Below are 18,811 nucleotides of genomic sequence, written 5' to 3' on the forward strand. Positions count from 1 at the left end.
ATATTCCCTCTGCCTATTGAACATTTAATGTTAATTCATCAGTGGTGAGCAATTAATTTACTTGTAAGGCAGACAGGAAAAATAAAAAGCCTCTAGGGTTTCTGAGTTAAAGGAGACAGGAGAAGAGCTCCACGCTTCCCATGCTTTAGCATTGCTAAAGCTCTTTCTCTCTGGTGTTGATAAAGAGAACTTTTCCTGTTTTAGGAGAGAAGGATGGAAGCATGGAAGTCCTCTGTACAAAACATCAGCCACCTTTGTCTTTTAAAACAGCGCAGGTAGCTTCTGTCTATTTTATAGAAACGTTTAATGGTACTATTCATTGAAAAGTGAAAGGTTATAGAAGAAACTAGGGAAATGTGGGCTGAAAAGCTTTACTTCGTAGTATATACACCTGATACAGTAAGAATGCGTTCTCTGTCATGTTTGCGTTCTGTAGGTAAATGACATTTTTCTTTAGCTTCTCCTTTCATGCACCAATTCCTTTGCAAAGAAATATGCAGAAATTGTATAGGAAGACAGTGTGTTTTATTTTTTGTTTTTTAAATTTACACATGCATGCCTGAGTGCACATATTGCAAACACCATTTTGCTTGTATGATGTGTATTTACCACTTACAGGGCTTTTTTGTTGTTGTTGTTTGTTTCTTTCTTTTTATATTGTGAGCTTGAATATGTATTCCTCAATGTCAGTACGATGTTTCATATCTGTGATTCTGTTCCGATATTATTGCAGCTATATACAACTAATATTAAAAAGCCAAACCAAACAGACAAAAACAAACAAACAAAAACTTTCAGTGCATGAGATTCAGGCACTGTTTACATGCCAAGTTACCCAAAGTCACTATTAAAATCAAGACAGTTGCCACAAACCTTTCAGTGATGAAGATGAATGTTTTGGTGAAAATCACTTTCAGAACTAGTCTTTGTACTATCTAGGGATTAAAATTTTGCACTGTACTGTCAAAGGGCTGAGGAAACGTTTGTCTCCAGGACAAGGAAAAATGTTCCTCATTAATTTAAAGAAAGGGCGTTAGTGCCTATTTACCCTTGTATTAATTCTTGATCCTCTCTTATCATGGAATTAAAAAAAAAATAAAAAAATCCAATCTTAGGATGATGTCTAAGAATAGTCACCTAGATACATTTTGTTTGTGAGTTTAAAGAATTAACAGTCTTCCCATTATTTTGTTTGTTTTCTCAGAGCATTCTACCTGGACAAGTCAAACCTGCCTGCAAATTCAACATCTAAAGCAGCTTACATAGATAAGGTAAATAAAAATGTTAAGTGCCTAATTAAACTCTGTATGTTACACACTGTGTTATTGTAATCCTTTCCTGAGGTGTTCTTTATTCTGTTCAAAAATGGAATTCAAGGCTATAGGGGCTTTGAATATAAGGAAAGGAGGAAGTCTCTTGAAGCTTTCTGTTGCACCTCTCTTTTAGGTGTATGTGGTGCCATGTGGTTCTGTATCCGCAGGTAAAGCTGGAGGGCATCAGCGTGTCTCAGAAGGAGAACCATAGCTTTTCTTTTTTGCAACATTGTCAGAGCAATGCAATCACACCAGGATCATCCAAAGGGTTGGGTGAAGGGCTGGGGGGGGCAGATGCAGGCAGAATTTTTTTGTTCCAAAAATTAGAATTGCTGTTAAAAATTAAATACTCCTTCAGCATCCTGCTCAGAAGGCTTCCTTCTGAACCTCCTCATTTCAGTTTTCTCCAAATACTTTCATCTTTCTTTAAACCTCTGTGACTGAGAGATCAGGGGCTATGAAAATTCATTTAATGCTCTCTCCTCTTGTTGGAGAGTTAATATCCCTACTGCAGACCAATAAGGAAAAATATAGAAATTCCTAAGGTCTTGTCTGCACTGACTTACAAGCAAAAGTGATTGAGTTACTGTGGCTTGAGAAATATAGTAATCATCAGCTGAGCTTTATGACAGACTAAAATTTTATGACCGTATCATCTAGCACAATCATTAATGGACAGATAGCTCCTGTTTCTTGGCTCTGTGCTGGACCACGTGGAAGGGGAGGAGGAAGAGCATGTGCCTCTCCTTCCATGGTGAGTCATGAAATTTAATTTTCTAAACAGTCACAGCTGCAGCAGGATAAATTAGCTACATGTAGAGTGCTTGTTACCCTCAAACCTGTTCCCTATCTATTTTAGTAAAAAGGCCAAGGGCGAGTTAAAAGCATCTCATAGTCCAGAGGTAACCAAGGGATGCTAATTTAACGTACTGTATTTATTTTGTAGTTGGAACAAGCTAAGAGTGAGTGCATGGTCTCAGTTTGTGGGCATGACTTCTGTTATGTTCTTCATAGCTCTGCATTTGTAAATGGCACAAACTAAAATCAATTTAAATAGATGCAAGTTAAATCAATAGGAGGTAAACCAAGTTAAACCTATTTGTGCCCAGATTTAAATATGCTGGTTGTTATAATTGATTTACTTGACCTGTATGCTTTTTTTGAGTGAAGTTACCTCCATAAATGGGAAAGTGAGGCTGATGTTTCCCTACTTAGTTAAAGATGTCTCTAGGGAATGAATCTCTTTTTCAAAAGACTTAACCTTTGGTTAATGGAGTTTTGCTGGAATCTCAAAGTGCTTCTGGAATAAAGAGAAAGGGAATTTGGAATTACGGGCTTTGCAAAACTATGTTGTGAACCTCTCCTTTACACGAAGCACCATGAGATGTTACTTTTCATTGCCAGATTTCTCTTGAAGGCTCTTCTTCTGAGAGCAGCCTTCTTGAAGGCTTGAAGCTGCCTTTTCTAGGTGGATTATTTATTTTCCATACAGTAATGTTGACTTTTGTAGTATGTTTTGCCATTCCTGTTCATTTTTCTTTTTCCATGTTGTTAGTCAGGGTTAGGAACCAGCCATTTGCATAAGTAGAGAATAATGTGCCTTAATTATAAGTTGATTGTCTCAGTGAGTCAATTAACCAGGCTTGGCATCCCTCCTGTACAGTTGTAGGTTGTCTCTTTGTGGTTTCCCTTCTTTGGAAATACCATTAATGGAAATGGCACTGATGGATCTGTTCAGTTTAAAGAAGTGAAAAACAGCTCTGTAGGCAGGACTAAGAATGAAACAGTCAGTGACAGTAAGAATTTAAAAGTTTGAAAAAGTTGTCCTCAGTCATAACAGAAGACCGCGTGATCTGTATGTATGTTACAGAATCTGTCTTTGGCTTTGCTAGCCAGCCCTGTTGTTCCAACCTGTATTTGTGAAGACCTACTCCAAAAGAGTGTTTCACGTGTTCTTGGTAGCAAATGTTTAAATTTCTTTTTCCCTTTTGCAGCTGATGAGGCCTCTCAATTGCTTGGATGAACTTTACCGACTCATAGGGTCATTTATCCGATCCAAGCGCACCGCTGCCTGTGCATACACTGCTTGCAGTGCTTCTGGAGTTGGATTGTTATCAGTTTCTTCTGAACTCTGCAACAGGCTTGGAGCTTGTCACGTCATTATGTGCAACAGCGGAGTTCACCGGTATGGCAATTTATTTTCCTCCTTTTGTTTCACTCAGTCATTCAGACATTGCAGTTTGGAGAAAGTTCTTACACTGTCTTTCCATATATGTGACGAAGTATTTAATACACTTTAAAGATCTATGGTGAAATTGTAGGAAGTATTTTTGCAGTGATAGGCAGAAATGAGCAGTGTGATTCTGTTTTGTGCAGTTGTGATGGATTGTTCCTTATTCAAGTCAGTAAAATACAGGAGTCTTAATTGCTAAGGCAGAAAAAGCAATGTTTCCTAGGTGAATAACACACTGTATTAAATTCTTGATACCGACAAGAAATGCTGAAATTTGCATTTGCTTTGTATTCTGGGTAGAGCTTATTTCAAGCAAAAGATAAATGAGACAAAAGAGGTATGCTTTTCTGCAGGTGTACCATACGATAATGAGAAGTATAGAACAGCTGGTGTGGTTAACACAATACCAGAAAATGAACTGGACTGTAATCAACTGAGCTTTGTTGTCATCAACTCTGAGATTTTAATAGACACACACACATATGTGCGTGTCTATAGATATAAATAAAGAAGGCAGTAACTTCATTATTGAGCTCACTAGTATTTAATGATATTTATCAAAGGCAGCAGTGTTTATATTCCAGTTGTACAGAATACAATTTTATGTACATTTCACCAAAAAAACAAAGACTGAATTGGAGAGGGGGGAAAACAACAACATCAAAAACAAGTTATTACCAAAAATCTGATGCTAAATAACAGCTCTCTTTATAAAATTTCCAAACTGTGGATTGCAGCTAGCAATATGTTAAAAATATCCTCCTTGGGAGTTGCTCTCCATCATCCTCATGAGTCCCTTTCAACTAGGGATATTCTGTGATGATATGACCTATCTGAATCCTTATTTTAGCAGACTTGGTTACCCATACATTGTATTAAAATGAGCATTACTTTCCCCTAATTTTATCTAATGTATTTTCTTTAAAAGAGGCTTAGGGGAAAAAAAATACATTATAGCCACAATGCAGATTATCAGGCATGAAAACCAGGAAAAGCTCTGTATACAGCCAACACAATTAAATTATATAAAAACAGTGCTTGCCATTTCTCTTAGCAGAGATTGCAGCAGACTATTTGTATTACTCTTTATCATTGATACAAGTGAATGAAACATGCTGTTTACTGTACTAGGCTTTAGGCAATTGCTAAATAAGACTACTATTTAACACTAGCGAATAGATGGGAATACTGTATGGGAATACTAGACAAAGAAGACGGGCATACTGTATGGAGTAGATTGGCATGAAGTTGTCATTTCAGAAGACCGTAAAGATAGCTTTTCTCTGGCTCTTTATCTTTGTTTAAAACAGCTTCACAAGAAGTTTTTCTGATACAGATAGTCCATCTACATGTCAGAACTTTTGCTTCCTAAACTCATTTTTGCTTATAAACATTGCTCTGAGAGTGAACAAGATTTGATGTAGGGGGGTGGGAAATCAGCCTTTTGTAAGGCACACAAAAGAAAGCAATATTAGCTCTTAAGAATAAAAAAAAAAATCATTAATACTTAGACTGACCTCATGTCAGTTAGTTACTATAAGTTACCATTTCCTCAAAGCCCTGTGCTTTTAAGAACAGATTCCTTATTCCCAAGTACCCTTCAGAAGACTTCCCTTTATTGAATAAGAGAAATTTCACATGATCAGAAAAGACTTTGGGCTTGATTCTGCCATTTTGCATAAAACTGAGGAAACTTCCTCTAAGTTTTCTCTTGATTTCATGGATCAGATCCTGAACCTGCCAATATAGTTGTGGCAAAAAAATCTGACTATTTAAGAATAAAGAATAAAGTCAGAGCAATTTTAATAGCCCCAATAAAGTATTAACCTGCAGTACATGGATCACAAATCAGTCAGAATTATTTGGTGGCTGAATAACTGGTGGCATGCTTGATTTAAAAAATCAGCAATTCTTAGATGAGAAGGAATTATTCATGAGATTTCTGCTCAAAACTAGGGCTAATTCAAAGGTTAAAACTTTTAGATGTCTAGTTAAGTGTATTTAAAAACCACAAAATATTAGAAAGACAACACACATTGGATTTCAAGACACTATTACAAGCAATGGGAATGGAGTTTAAATGTTTTTACATGTGGGTCTCCATGTCAATGTTAAAGGGTTCAAGATCACCATTTACGTAAAGTAGATGTGGAAAACACTTTTCTGTAAAGCATGACTAGTTCTGCTTTACAGAAGAGCCCGTTTGAACTTTTGTACAAGATACCATTACTTCACTTGTGCAATAATATGCCTTTGTGGCTACCATCTGTTCAGAGGAAAAAACCATCAACTCTTGACATTATCACAGACATTTTAAGATAGGCCCTCCAGGAGAGAGGAATGTATTCCATAAGATTTTATAGGTACTCAAAGAGTTTTTGCTTTGAATTTCTAAAAGTTCTGGAGAAAGCTCATATATTTAGAGATTGGAGGGGATTCTTGTGCTTTTATTTGAAGTGATAGAAGTTGAAGAAGCTGTTTTTTCTTTTCAAGAAACAACAATTTCCTGAAATTATTGTTGTATATACAAACAGGATGGATGGAAAGGTCTTTCCTTAGAATTTGAAATCGTATAACCACATCACGTGCTGTTTTCTCTTCCTGGTGTCCCTAGACCACATCTCTGCAGTCCAGTTCTAAATATCCTCTGCTTTTTGGCACTCTGAAATTGCCTTTGCCCAGATAGAAAGCTTGTTTTGTCTCCAACTTGCACGCATGCTGGTGAATTTTGTTCCTGAAATTTCTGCTGCTAAATTGTGCTGTGTTTTTCTGAACCTACTCCCCTTGCTGCTGCTTTGTAGAGTGAAACTCTCTTGCAGCATCATGAAATCCTGTGAGGAGGACAAAAGGAAGAATAAAAAGCTGGATGCGATCAAGTCCCATAGACACAGAAGATTTTGCCTGTTGCCTGCAGTCTGGAGGGCTTAATTCTTCTGCTTTTTGGATGGGATATTACTTAACCAGAGCAGATAATCATACAAAGTAAAGTTCTTTAAATTGTAAGTTAATTTTTTAGAGTTGATGTTACTGTATTTTAGTAAGAGAGGGTATATTTTTCTGTTTGTATTCAGCGATATATCTGGCCTTCTATGTTCTTAGAAACTAAATGCTATGAAGTTCTTGAATGCAACCAGTTGCAGAAATCCATGTTTTGTAGGCACAAAGAGCTCACAACTGACAGTTTTTAGCACTATGCTACAGGTATTAAATGAGTTGAAAACTGTTATTATCTACTGATACCACTAGGCAAGCAGATGTTGGAAAGATGTGAATAGTGCTTGCAGGTTAACTTTGAAAGTATGTTCTTCATGTATCAGTCTTCTTGACAGCTTAAAAGTGAAGAATGAACTCCTAGCAAGGTTTCTTCCAAAAGAAAAAGAAAATTAAAAAAATCCAACGCAGCCTAATTTCTGCAGTTGGTCGCTAACAAAAGAGAACCTCTGAGTCTGTAGGAAGAGTTCAGGGTTCTCTGCTGGTCAGCATCTTTTGTTCCTGGGGAGTGGGAACTGAGCAAACCATTCATCTGTCAGTTTACATCATTTAATATACTTTAAACCCGAACTCCCTCACTCAATTTATCTGTCAGTTACTGAACTGATTGGAGAGCCTTTTCAGTGTTTTCTCAACTTAGGTGTCATGGATTGACAATGGGGGTTGATGTCACCCTTCCTCTCCTAACTGGAAGCAAATCCCAGAAAGCTTGAAGGGAGGTGCTGGGTAGCAGTCCTAATGCAGACGAGGCCAAGCACTAGGAAGCAGCAGCTTTGTCTGCTTTTACAGTGATTGCTGATCTCTGGATCAGCAGTTTCTTGGTTTCTGACTTCTCTGTGATCCATATTAAATTGCTTTTTACACTGCACTAGGCTAAAACAGCTTCACAGAGTTCACATGTTCATCCCTGTATCCAAGATAATACTGGAGATTTTGAATTGCTAGTGATTGCTTTGCTTTGATTTTTATTATGTCAATATGTTTACCAATTTATATGAGAGTCTGAAATCCTATATCTATTTCAGACAGCAGTTCTTTTCAAATATATTTCAATCACCAGATAAACAAGGATGAGAAAAAAATAATTCCCTTTAACCTTCGCTGTCCAAAGTGATGTGAGTACTACAAACTCCCTTTGGATTGTCGTAAGTGAACACGCTTTGTTGATCAACATCAGGAGGAGAACTCTAAATTAGTCTAAGAAATCAATAGTTTGTATTTCTGTTTTGCCTTTTTTTTTGTCATCCATAATTATATTTCTGCCTGTCAGTCAACTGCACCCCATAAACAATGCTCTGCTTTCTTTACTTGTATTCATTCTATTTGAAGTTGTAATCGCTCTGCACAAATGTAGGTGATGAAAGGCACTTTTAAATTTTATTGAATCATGATGCTAGCTCCTGCTTGAGGGAGAAGAGCAGACTGTAGTGCACAGACATGCCCTAGCCTCTTTCCATGCCAAAATGAAATTAGGTGCAGCAGCTGCAGAAGCCTATTCAGGGACCATAGGCCTTACAGGCTCAAAGGAATCATTTAAAGCATCCAAATGAAACAAATCCCAAGCTTTTTTAAAATTTTGCATTTCCTGAAGGATTGAGAGAAGTCTTTTATAATCTTGATGAACCCCCAGAAAAATCACTGTCTTATTTTCTTTTCTGAATTTTAATTTCCCCTCCAGAAAGTCTCTCCTTAGCGTTGCCATCCTTCAAGCGGTGGGGTTCTGGCTGGCAGGCACTCAGCTGAATGATGAGGCAGGTTTTGCCAAGGGTTGATTATGCTGTCTCCTGCAGCTGACACAGATCCTGAAATCCAGCTAAACTGGCTCCGTCTTCCACACAGTGAAGCAGAGTAATACCATAAGCTGTCCATTGTGGCCAGCTGCCTTTTTTTTGAATCAGATAAAACAAGGTGAAAAATAGGAACCCTGAACCCTGACTTTATATTGTAGACGTTCTATGATAAGAATTCTTCCTTTTAGATTATTTCAGATTTTTTTTTTTTTTTTTTTTTTTAAGTAGGAATTTAGTTCTGAGCTCAACGAGTCTGTTCCAGGAAAAAAAAAAATCTACTTGAAGTTTTGCAGATGTAACTCCTGAGCTCCACAGTAAGAAAGATTTCTGAGATCAGTAGGACTACTTTTAGGGGTCTGTCAGCATGAGCTGAGGAACTAATTCTTGCTTCTCTCCATCTTTTGCTTTTAGTCCTGCTAACTTTCCATTTAGGGAAGATTTTTTTTTTAATTGCAGTTTTATTATGTCTGTCTGCAATTAGTGTATGTTTGCGATACCTTGTCTACTGAAGCATAAATAAAATTTCTGTTTTCCTAAAATTGTTTAGGGTAGTAGAATATTTCATTCTGTGCTGGTTAATATTTGCAAACAGCTCATGTAATCAATATGCAAAATTTTGTCTTAAGATAATACAAACAAGACATTTAGCACAAATAAATTGTTTCTACAGTGATAATCATTTTATTTTGATCCGTATGTGCCTTTCATAGGCAACCTTATATGTTTTTGCTCTGTTCATCTCTAATATGTATGTGAAGGACTATAGTTATGGGTTCACTTACATATTTTAAATTCTGTTTAAAATAAAATCTGAAAATGCGGAGAAATGCAATGAGACAGATAGATGGATCTAACTTGTTACTAATATGGATTTCAATGTGTTCTTTTTTCTTTTTGGGTTCCTTGTAATGTTATGGACCAGGATAGACATTTAACAACAGAGCTGAAACACAACTCGATCACCTTGCTATGTAGAAGCATCCTCTTGCTCTTCAGTTCCTGCACTATTGCTTTACCTGCAATCCAGGTCTTTTGGGACAATCTCATTCTTCCATACAAAAACTGCTATGTTACAGCAAAAGTTGAACAAATTGTCTAGAACAATCTAACATTAAAAACTTAATCAAAATCATTCAAATTATTATTATTATTTTAAGTCTGAGGTGGAAGAGTTAACTGAATAACCCAGAATCTTACAAGACAAGAAGTAAATTCCAGTTTCCCAGCAAATTGGTTTTCATTTGTCTTTAGATGTTTTTTTTTTTTTTTTTTTGAATTATCACTAAGAATAAACAACCGAAAGGCATGGGATACTTTGAATCTTTTGGAAATGCTGTTCTTTCATCAAACAAAAACATAATTAATGGTATAATTGACCTCTTGCAACATTTCCGGTTGATTAAAGGTAGAAAGACCTTAGATGAAGAGCATTTCTGAAAAGATGTTCTCTGTAGCTTTTTAAATCTGACAGATGTATGGTGAAAAGAAGTGCTTTTTTCATTATTATTCAGAAAGCTCTCTATCTTAAAAAAGGTAGAACAGTCTCATTTTACTCCTGGAAATGTACTGGAAGATAGTGATCTCCCAAATAAACTACAGAAAAAGTCATCATTACTTACTGCATGTTTCATGCTTCAGGATTAAGACTAATGTTGAATTTAATAAACCTGATTAAAACTATTATTTGTAAACTACAAAAGAAGCCATTAACCAAGATTAGGTCTAAAATATGGCTGATGTATACTTACCTCCCAGGACTGATTCCTTGGCTTGATTAAGTCCGTGTGGTCTACTTCAGCAAGTCAGGACTTTTGTTGATAGCTTGTGTTTGAAAATACCTGTTGGAGCTGGTTTTGATTATCCTCTTGTGGTATGGTCAATGTATGCCCAACAAAGGAGTTGGGATATATTTATATTGAGGTTTGCACAACTGCTTAATCACAGCGGTGCCTCTCGTGAAGGAACCTTGTGCATGCTGATGCTTAATAGCTAAGAGGCAGACATCCCTTTAATTATGAACTATTTATTTCTTTTTGGCATAGTAGTATTTTCCTCAGACAGTCACTCTTTGAAGCATTGTTTATTATTACTGAGCAATCATAATGGAATAAATATATTTCACATACAGGGTAATGTCTTGCTATATGTTGGCAGAATATCAGAAGTTTTGGACAAACCTTCATTGGATGCACTCAATCCAAGCCTGATTTTGGAGTAGTGATCTATCCACACTGGGAACATCTCAGCTTCATTATAAGGTTCATAAAGGGACTGAACATAAGTCCTGAACTCCAGTAAAGTTTTATTGTAATTGTAAATTGCAATATTGTAGTTTATTGTACAGAACTTCACGCACATTTTATCTTTAATGCCTGGTGGCTGGCCGAACTTTCCTCTCCCTGTGAGGAAAAACAAAAATTATGTTCAGTAGAGATTCAGTGTATGGGCATAGAAAATGAAAACTTCAAATTTTGCCTGCATGGAGTCATTGTCCCACAATAACACCAGCTTAGAAATTGTAAGAGTCTTCAGCTAGACATATCTACAGATTTTATGCTTATTACTGATAATCCTGAGCATTTCCCTTCCCTTTTAGTTTATCATGGTCTATTTCCTTCTTTGGGTTCCTCATCAAAATTAGTATACATTACCCAGCCATCATTAGTAATTATAGAGAATCATCCCTAAAATAATAGCTGCTCTATAAGCATTAATTTAAATGACAGCGGAAACAAGTCCATACTTAATAGTGTAACTGGCTTAAAAGGTAGTCAAATGTGGGTATAATTAGCTTATGATGTATAGAAAGAAAATTAATTAGAAGTATAACAATGACATTAAATTACATGTTGAGTAGGAGCTTTAAATTTTAATTAGACTAAGCATACATGCATCCTTTTCATATATATATTTTTTTTTCTGTTCACATAGCCAGAGCATAATTCATTTTGGCATCTCTGCGGTAACTGATGTGGTAACTACTAAACTAGTTCATTTTACCTCATCTTTTCTGTTTAGGGCATTTTTCTGAGAGATGCTCTGATGCATCTTTGGATGTGGGATGGCTGGAATCCTAATTGAAACCTGGGAATGAATTGAATGATTTAGATTCTTTTCACTCTGGTAACATAGATATACACTTTGCTTGGTGGCAGCTCTGTAGGTAGTGTACATGAACTCAGAGTATTTTTCCTTTCAGGTGACATTAAATAAGCTGTCATGAAATAATCCATTTCTCGGAAATTTTATGTTTTCCTCTTTCACAACTCAGTTTTTCAGTGTATGTCTATACAGTAGATCTGCTTTTGTAAAAATCACATCCCATAAACAACCAACCAAAAAAAAAAAAAAAGAAAACAGGAAAAAAAAAAAAGGAAGAAAACCACACCAAAACCACAAATGAATTCTTCTGTTGGGGACTATTGGTGATAGAAAATGATTTAACCTCTTTTATTCAGGATGGTCTGATACAGAAGATACTTAAAAGTTTGTATTCAATCTTCAAATCAGTATTACCATGACTGATGGGAGACAGGAGATAGCAGGCAGAGGCTGGGAGCAGCTGCAGCCCCTTTTGTTCCCCCTTGGAAACCAAATGGGTGGAATGAGGAATTCTCAGCCCAGTTGTGCTGGAAAAGCCAAATGCCTTTGCTGTGGTGCTGCTGTGATCTGTCAAGGCAGGGAATTTGTGATTCTGACTGACATGAATTCTGAGATAATGAATTTGGGTCTTCTGTTTTTTTCTGACATAAAAGAAGGGATAAGAGGAAAAGAGAGGGAGTGAAAACAGATTTTGATTTGTTCACAGTGTAAATAGATATGGATTTGGAATTTTTGCTTCCTGTAACAGAATGTTAGGAGAGCATTGGAAGGGGTTACTTTTTTCTTTTTTTTTTTTTCCCCTGGTATTTTCCTTGTTTGGTTTGTCTGGGCTGAGAGCATCCAAATGACCAGATACTTTTGATGGTCAGAAATGCTTCCAGATTGCTTTTTAAACTTTAATGCCATCTGCTTATTAGCTCTCAAAATGGGGGAGAAGGGTGAATTACTGTATATTGCATGTATTTGCTGATAGTCCTTGATATTGAACCTTGCTCAGACTACCAGGACAGTATTACCATATGAGGAATTCCCAACTTTCAATTTTTTTTCATAAAATTGTACAAGTTGTATTGGTTTAAATTTACATTTGGTTAATCTCTGTGTGCTTGGCAGTCTTATTCCTGAGGTACTTCCAGTTATGACTTTTCCATCTTACCATCTGATGTTTTGTGTGTGGATTAGTTTCTTCTACAGCTGGTTTCCAGAACAGTTTGATTTGTGATAATGAATATGTAGTGACTCAAAAACTATACTTAAACAGCTGGGAGGTAGCACCAGCATGTAAATGTTCGCCTACTCATGAGTCAGTTCAGCATAACCCCGTGGAAAGGTTTATGATCAGTTTTATAGGAGGACAATGTTTTATTGATTTGCTTTACAACCAAAACAAAGCTATTTCAGTGTTGGTTTTGTTGTATTTAGAAAGTAGTATACTTATAACTACAGGACAAAAGCCATATACAATCATTTTTATTTAAATTCTTGTTTTAGGGCTGCCATTCCTCAGACCTTTTAAATGCTTCAAGAGAAACAAAATCTATCAATTTCTAATGAAATATTATAATGAAATGAAATCATGCCACTGGTCTTATTTTAACAGTGGATGTATATAACCAGAATTACTGTAGGACTTAACCTTGAATATAAAATCTTTTATTAAAGAGGTGTGCTAATAGTTAACATCATCATTGCTGTCATCTTAAGTGTCTTCACTGCTAATTTCTAATAACATGTTAATAATATTATCCTCAGAATTATTATTTTTGTGCCTTGAGGTGAGCTCTTCAATGTTTGGCAATAACTACAGTATAATCATGAAACATAAACAGACTATCAGAGTAGCCTATTAAAGAAATCTTCATTACACTAGTTTACTCTGTCCATGTTTCTTCCACTTTGGTTATGTCTTTGCACAGTTGGCAACCTTATTTCTGAATTGTGGTTGGCATTGTCAAAATACAGGTGGCTCAATATCCATGATCAGTGGCCATTTCTTCAGGTTTTGGATAGGGAACAGTTTGGCAGTCTTTTCCAATTACAAGATTAGTGTTTGTGTCTAATTCTTCGAGCTGACCTTCATTTACAGTGTTCCTTTGTTAGTTTTGATTCATGCACGGAGAATATGATTTTTCTATTCTTTCAGTCTTCTGGGTTCCAGGAAGATGGGATTTATAGGAAAGTTGGCAATAACTGGTTGTTTGAAAGCTGTACTTTGAGCCCATTAACCTCCATTACACCTACAGAGAGACTTTTGCCTGACATAGATTACATCTGTCAAATTAGATTTCAGCTACTTTTGCTTTTTCCAGTTGTAAATAGGACAAAGCTTCCTTTGCAGTCTTTTCTTGAAGGTTAGATGTTTCAGATTTTGGTGCTGTAAGTATTATGAGCATGTACTTCTTTATTTATGCAATACTTAACCTTTCAAAGACAAGGTGAAAACATGACATGGAGAATTTCTAGTCTAATGTTTAACTGTTATGCACCTTAATCAAACACATAACAGAAAAGATCAATAGACTTTTGCTCCAAGTTAACTTTGGGGTCAGTGTATACAAGAAACCAGGGAATAAAAATAATTGCATTACCTAAGAAACTCATTTAGCTTACACATTTTTAACAAAAGGCTGTTAATAAAGATAAAGATCAAATTTAATATCTTTTGCACTAACCACTGTGAAACTTTTTACAGTCCATAAATTTGCTTATTGGTATTTAAAACATGTCAGGATGGTGTTTTTTTTTTTTCAGTAAGAAAATAAGTGCAGACACATTTTTCCTCCTACAGATCTTCTGCTCAGCAAAACGAGTGTTTGATTGAAACATATTGTTTGTTCTGTGTGCATAATATAAGCTATGCAGAATCTTTTGGTCAGGATTTTGCCAAAAGGCTGCTCAGAAGTATGTTTGAACCATGTGTCTTAGTTTTTATTATTTGAACTTGAAGTATGCATCTTTTATCAGGTTCTGCTGAGGCGGGATCATTTTCTATGCACCTCCTATTTCTGCTCAAAGGGATTTGATTCTTGTTGTTTGGCTGTGAACAGAAAAATCATCAAGCTGCTTAGTGGTACAGAACACAGCCACTCTCACCACTTGGGTGGTAGCAGCCCTCAGACATGTTGTGCTTCTCACAAAGTACCTGACTGTTCCTACTCAGTGTTGTTGCCTTTATCTCGAAGTCTTCTATAGCTCTGGTCTTGATTGTGTTAGAAACTGCCTATCCTTCCTTGTTCTCACCATGACAACTGAAGGCAGTTGGCATGTCCAAAGTGACTTTCCCTGCTCCTTCTTGTCTGCTGTAATGACAGGTTTTCCTACAGCAAAGATCTTTGGCTCCGAAAGTTTCCTGGTTGCTCTGACAAAGCAGTTACAGCCTTTTCACTAGGATGTGGTACCAGGAGAGGTTTTTGTCCTCAAGTGTTTACTTGAAAAAGATGGCAAAGTAGGAGAGGACAATTTATTTGAAGGAATTCCTTTCTTTTATTTTCTGAAAGTGTAAATATCTCTTTATTTGAACTGCACTGTAATGATGTGCCATGAGAATACCCAAGCTCAGTCCATGGCAACAGATCAGGACCCTGGCACCAAAGCTGGGGTCTGCAGTGGAGGCTGAGAAATTCTGTGGGAGTCACCTGGAAAGGGATTTCTGCAATTACAAATTTTTCTTCTGTTTGGGTTGCCACTCTGTCATGTGCTTGTCAAGCCATAGTTAGCATTGTGGGATTTTATTTTACTTTTTTTAATAAACAAAAAATGCAAATGCCTTTGGTTGAAACTCAGCAGTAACATTATGCTCAAAATCTTTGCATTTAAGAAACTTTTTGCATCCAGGCTAATACTTGCAAAGTTTGGAGAGTTTGGGGGTACTAGGGGGCAGGTCTACTGTGTATTCTTTTTATTTATAACTTCTTAAAAAAGAAACATACTCTTAAAGTATGTTAGTGTATGGCAATTATTTCCAGGATACTATTGCTAGCAAATGGCTGACCTCAGTCTTCTGTTGCAGCTGCACCCTGAGCGTTACCCTGGAGCAGGCGATCATTCTGGCCCGGAGCCATGGGCTCCCACCTCGCTATATCATGCAAGCTACAGATGTCATGCGTAAACAGGTGAGGCACTCTCTGTGGGTAATATCTTGCTGTTTCCTAGCAATCCTTGACCAAACAATTAAAACCCCCAGTCTTATCATTATGTTACTGTCCGTGTGAGTATTCTTAGCTTGGTATTTTTGCTGTGTTTTGATTTTGTTTTATTCTCTTCTTTTAATGTTGACTCAAAGGTTTATTGTTTGTTTGTTTTTTTCATGATGGAACAGGCTGTTTTCAACCAGATGCTTGCTTTCTGCGCATGTGTAAATGGTTCATAATTTTTACAGGGTTGTGATTTTACTGAATGTTTTTGTATAGTAACTGGTATGGTATTGTCTTCAGAGTAGTCTGAGAATCTTTATTTTAATAATTATCATCCATAAAAATAACTTAAGACCATTAACTGTTGTTAATAAGAAATGAATGACTTGTACCGAATGAAGGGGAAGGGCAGGATGTAAGTGGAAGATAAATACTGTGGTTCTTAACTTTGCAGGCAAGGTTCCCGAGGGCGTTGTGCTTGTTTCAAATTGTGTATTTCATGTTTGTCATAAGAGAATATTAGGATTTAGACGCTGTTGTGAACGGATAACCAACTCAACATGAGCTCTTAGTGCAAAGGTATGATCAAAAAATGCTGGATTTAAAGGAAATATCAACTGCAAATGGGAAATACACTCTACCCTGTAATGGAACAACTCCTAGAATATCTTGTTATCAGATAAATGCTTTCAAAAGCATGATTGGAGTCTTGGAAAGAGTTCAGAGGAGGAGCATGAATGGTCCAGAGGTTGTTAGACAAGCCTTATGAAGTGAAGATTAAAGAGCTCAACCTATTCAGTTGATCAAAGAGAGGTTGAGTGGGTGGGGGCTTAATCAGTATGTGTGCATGTGGAACATATATCTCAGCCTGTGGTAACTTTCAACTGTATGACAAAGGCATAACAAGACAGAGGATGCAGAAGTCAAAGAGAGACAAATTCAACCTTGAATTAAAAGAAAAAAAAAAAGGTAATTTAATATCAGAGCAATTAATCACACAAAACAAGACTCATTATTTCAGGCTTTTAATTTGTATCTAGTTTCATTATTTTCATAAGTTCTGCTATATATTCTGTGCAGAAATCACAGTTTAGTTATGGAAATGATTAAGCAACTGTATGGTATTTCTAACTCACCATAGATAGAAGAATATGTATTCCTGGCCACACCTTCAGTTTGTTAAAGCAATCATGTAGATATTTCTATATTAGTTGAGATATAAATCTCAAGCCATAGATTTTTGATCTTATATGTAAGATCTGCTGCCTAATGTGGGTACATCTGAATAATTAGACACATTCCTGTTTATATCTGGCTTTCACTTTATATAGTGCATAAACTAAGTTTCTGAAGTGAATAAATACCCTCAAGGTTCTTGAGTCATGTAGGTCTGTTAGGAATTGTACCTTTAACTTGCCATTAAAAGAAGCTAATGCTGTACAAGGATAAACTTGCATTTATATGCTGATGTGTTTACCCCTGAAGTTCTAGACAAAAGGCAGGTTTGGGTATTTTGCAATGAAAGAACGTGGATGTAGAGTTGTGATTATGTCTGCCTGTGTTCTGTCAAACAGCAGATTTTCAATGTACACTTCTAGAAAGCTTTCAGAAATGCTGATTCATTTGTGGGTATTCTGCAGTCTCAAATGAAAATGAAAGACAAAATTTAAGCAACTTGCTAGTGGTTCAGACCTGCTATAACTGTACTAAGACTTGCTCAAAAAGAGATGTAGAAAAAAGCCTGTAGTGGGCCTACATTCTCTGAAGTAAAACAGCAGGTGATCAATAGCTGTTAAAGATACCAATATCTCAATACCACCCACGGACACTGTAAAAGTCTGCTGGTATATCGAGCCAGAATTTGCTCACACATCCTTCCTCTTGCAGGAAACTGCTATGGCATTTAATAGAATAATAATCTTTTGTTGTAATTTTAAATCAGTCCTGGAGTTCTGTAGTAGAAATATAACCCTCCATTAAATTCTAAATGTTTTGGAGTAATTCCAACAGCACTCTATTGTGTTTTCTAGAAACCTTTTCTGGATTTAATGCTTAAAGCATCTGTAGGATTTAGCTGTCAGGAGTGTAATGCAGGCCATAAAGCTTGGAGGTGGAAAAAAGAAACAACAAAAAAAACTTCTTGGGGTTTGTTGTGGAACATCTAGGTAAAGACAATAAATGCATCCTTCCCCTGTCTTAATGTGTGTGTATATATGTATGAACGGCTTTTGATATCCCATTTACAGCCTGATTTTTATTTTATTTTTTTTTTTTTTTGTGGAATAAAGAGAGACTAACCAGAGGGGTGTGCAAATGAAAGGACATCTATTCCATCTGGTATTCTGGAGAAGCCAATAAGATCAGTTGCTAGCAACATCAACTTTCCACACAGGCATATTCTCTAGAAAGTGATATCTTTTCCAGTTTGGGGCACCAGTACTGAATAACTGGAGACACCCAATTGAATGGATGACCTCAAGAAGTGTGTTTTTCTTTTAAATTGAAAGAGGTCATGATCACGTTTAACAAGACTCGTAATAGCCCTGACTGTATTGGAACAATTTTCAAAGTAATTGCCCTTGTCAGTTATAATTAGGTATTTGCAAGCACCTGTTCTGCAAGAACTAAATAAAAGAGACAAACTTATGAGAGCTGGTATGTACTTGGGTCTGTGGGATGGTTTTAATTAAGTGACTTCTTTTTCACTTGCTGATCCAGTCTAGATTGATGTTAAAAATTAAAATTTTGACAAAACATCACAACCATCATTTAAAAACTTTATTTACTAATGTATGTGTATCCACATAAACACCTGTACCTAGAAGATACTATATAAAGCACACTGACATAAGTGCGTCTTCAGGATACACCAAAAAGTGTCGAAGATGGAGGCCTAGAAAAGGAACTGCAGGAGGGCACAGGGGTATGGGAAAGAAAGGTAACTAAAAAGCTGATGAGCAGAAAGGCTAACAGAAACTATGTTATCTTTTAAGTGAGTGAGGCATTTTTCCATGCCTCTCCAGATTCCTTTCCTCAGAAGTATGATAATAGCACTGCATTTTGAGTAATTCTCATAAGAATAATGCTGATTTAGAGCTCTTTGAGTGGGCCATAAAGAGAATCTATTTTCTTTATGTTACTGGTTTTTGCCATCCTTAAATTAGTGTGTAGCTTGAAAATAAACCTATTATTTTTTTTCTCATGGCAATAAGAATACTTCTTCCTATAAAAGAGTCCAGATTGATGGTA

At 36.3% G+C, this 18,811-nt stretch overlaps 1 protein-coding gene across 1 annotated transcript in view; it reads left to right on the forward strand.

Moving 5' to 3' along the window:
- The window catches only part of PREX2 (phosphatidylinositol-3,4,5-trisphosphate dependent Rac exchange factor 2), a 172,743-nt gene that overhangs the window by 145,540 nt on the left and 8,392 nt on the right, over window positions 1-18,811 (forward strand). Inside the window, exons 36-38 of the mRNA XM_035563072.2 lie at window positions 1,205-1,271; window positions 3,308-3,498; window positions 15,439-15,541. Of these exons, the coding sequence (XP_035418965.1) occupies window positions 1,205-1,271; window positions 3,308-3,498; window positions 15,439-15,541 (361 nt within the window). The remainder of the gene's footprint in view (window positions 1-1,204; window positions 1,272-3,307; window positions 3,499-15,438; window positions 15,542-18,811) is intronic.

Source organism: Cygnus atratus, chromosome 2, assembly GCF_013377495.2.
Source record: "Cygnus atratus isolate AKBS03 ecotype Queensland, Australia chromosome 2, CAtr_DNAZoo_HiC_assembly, whole genome shotgun sequence".
Classification (NCBI taxonomy): Eukaryota; Metazoa; Chordata; class Aves; order Anseriformes; family Anatidae; genus Cygnus; species Cygnus atratus.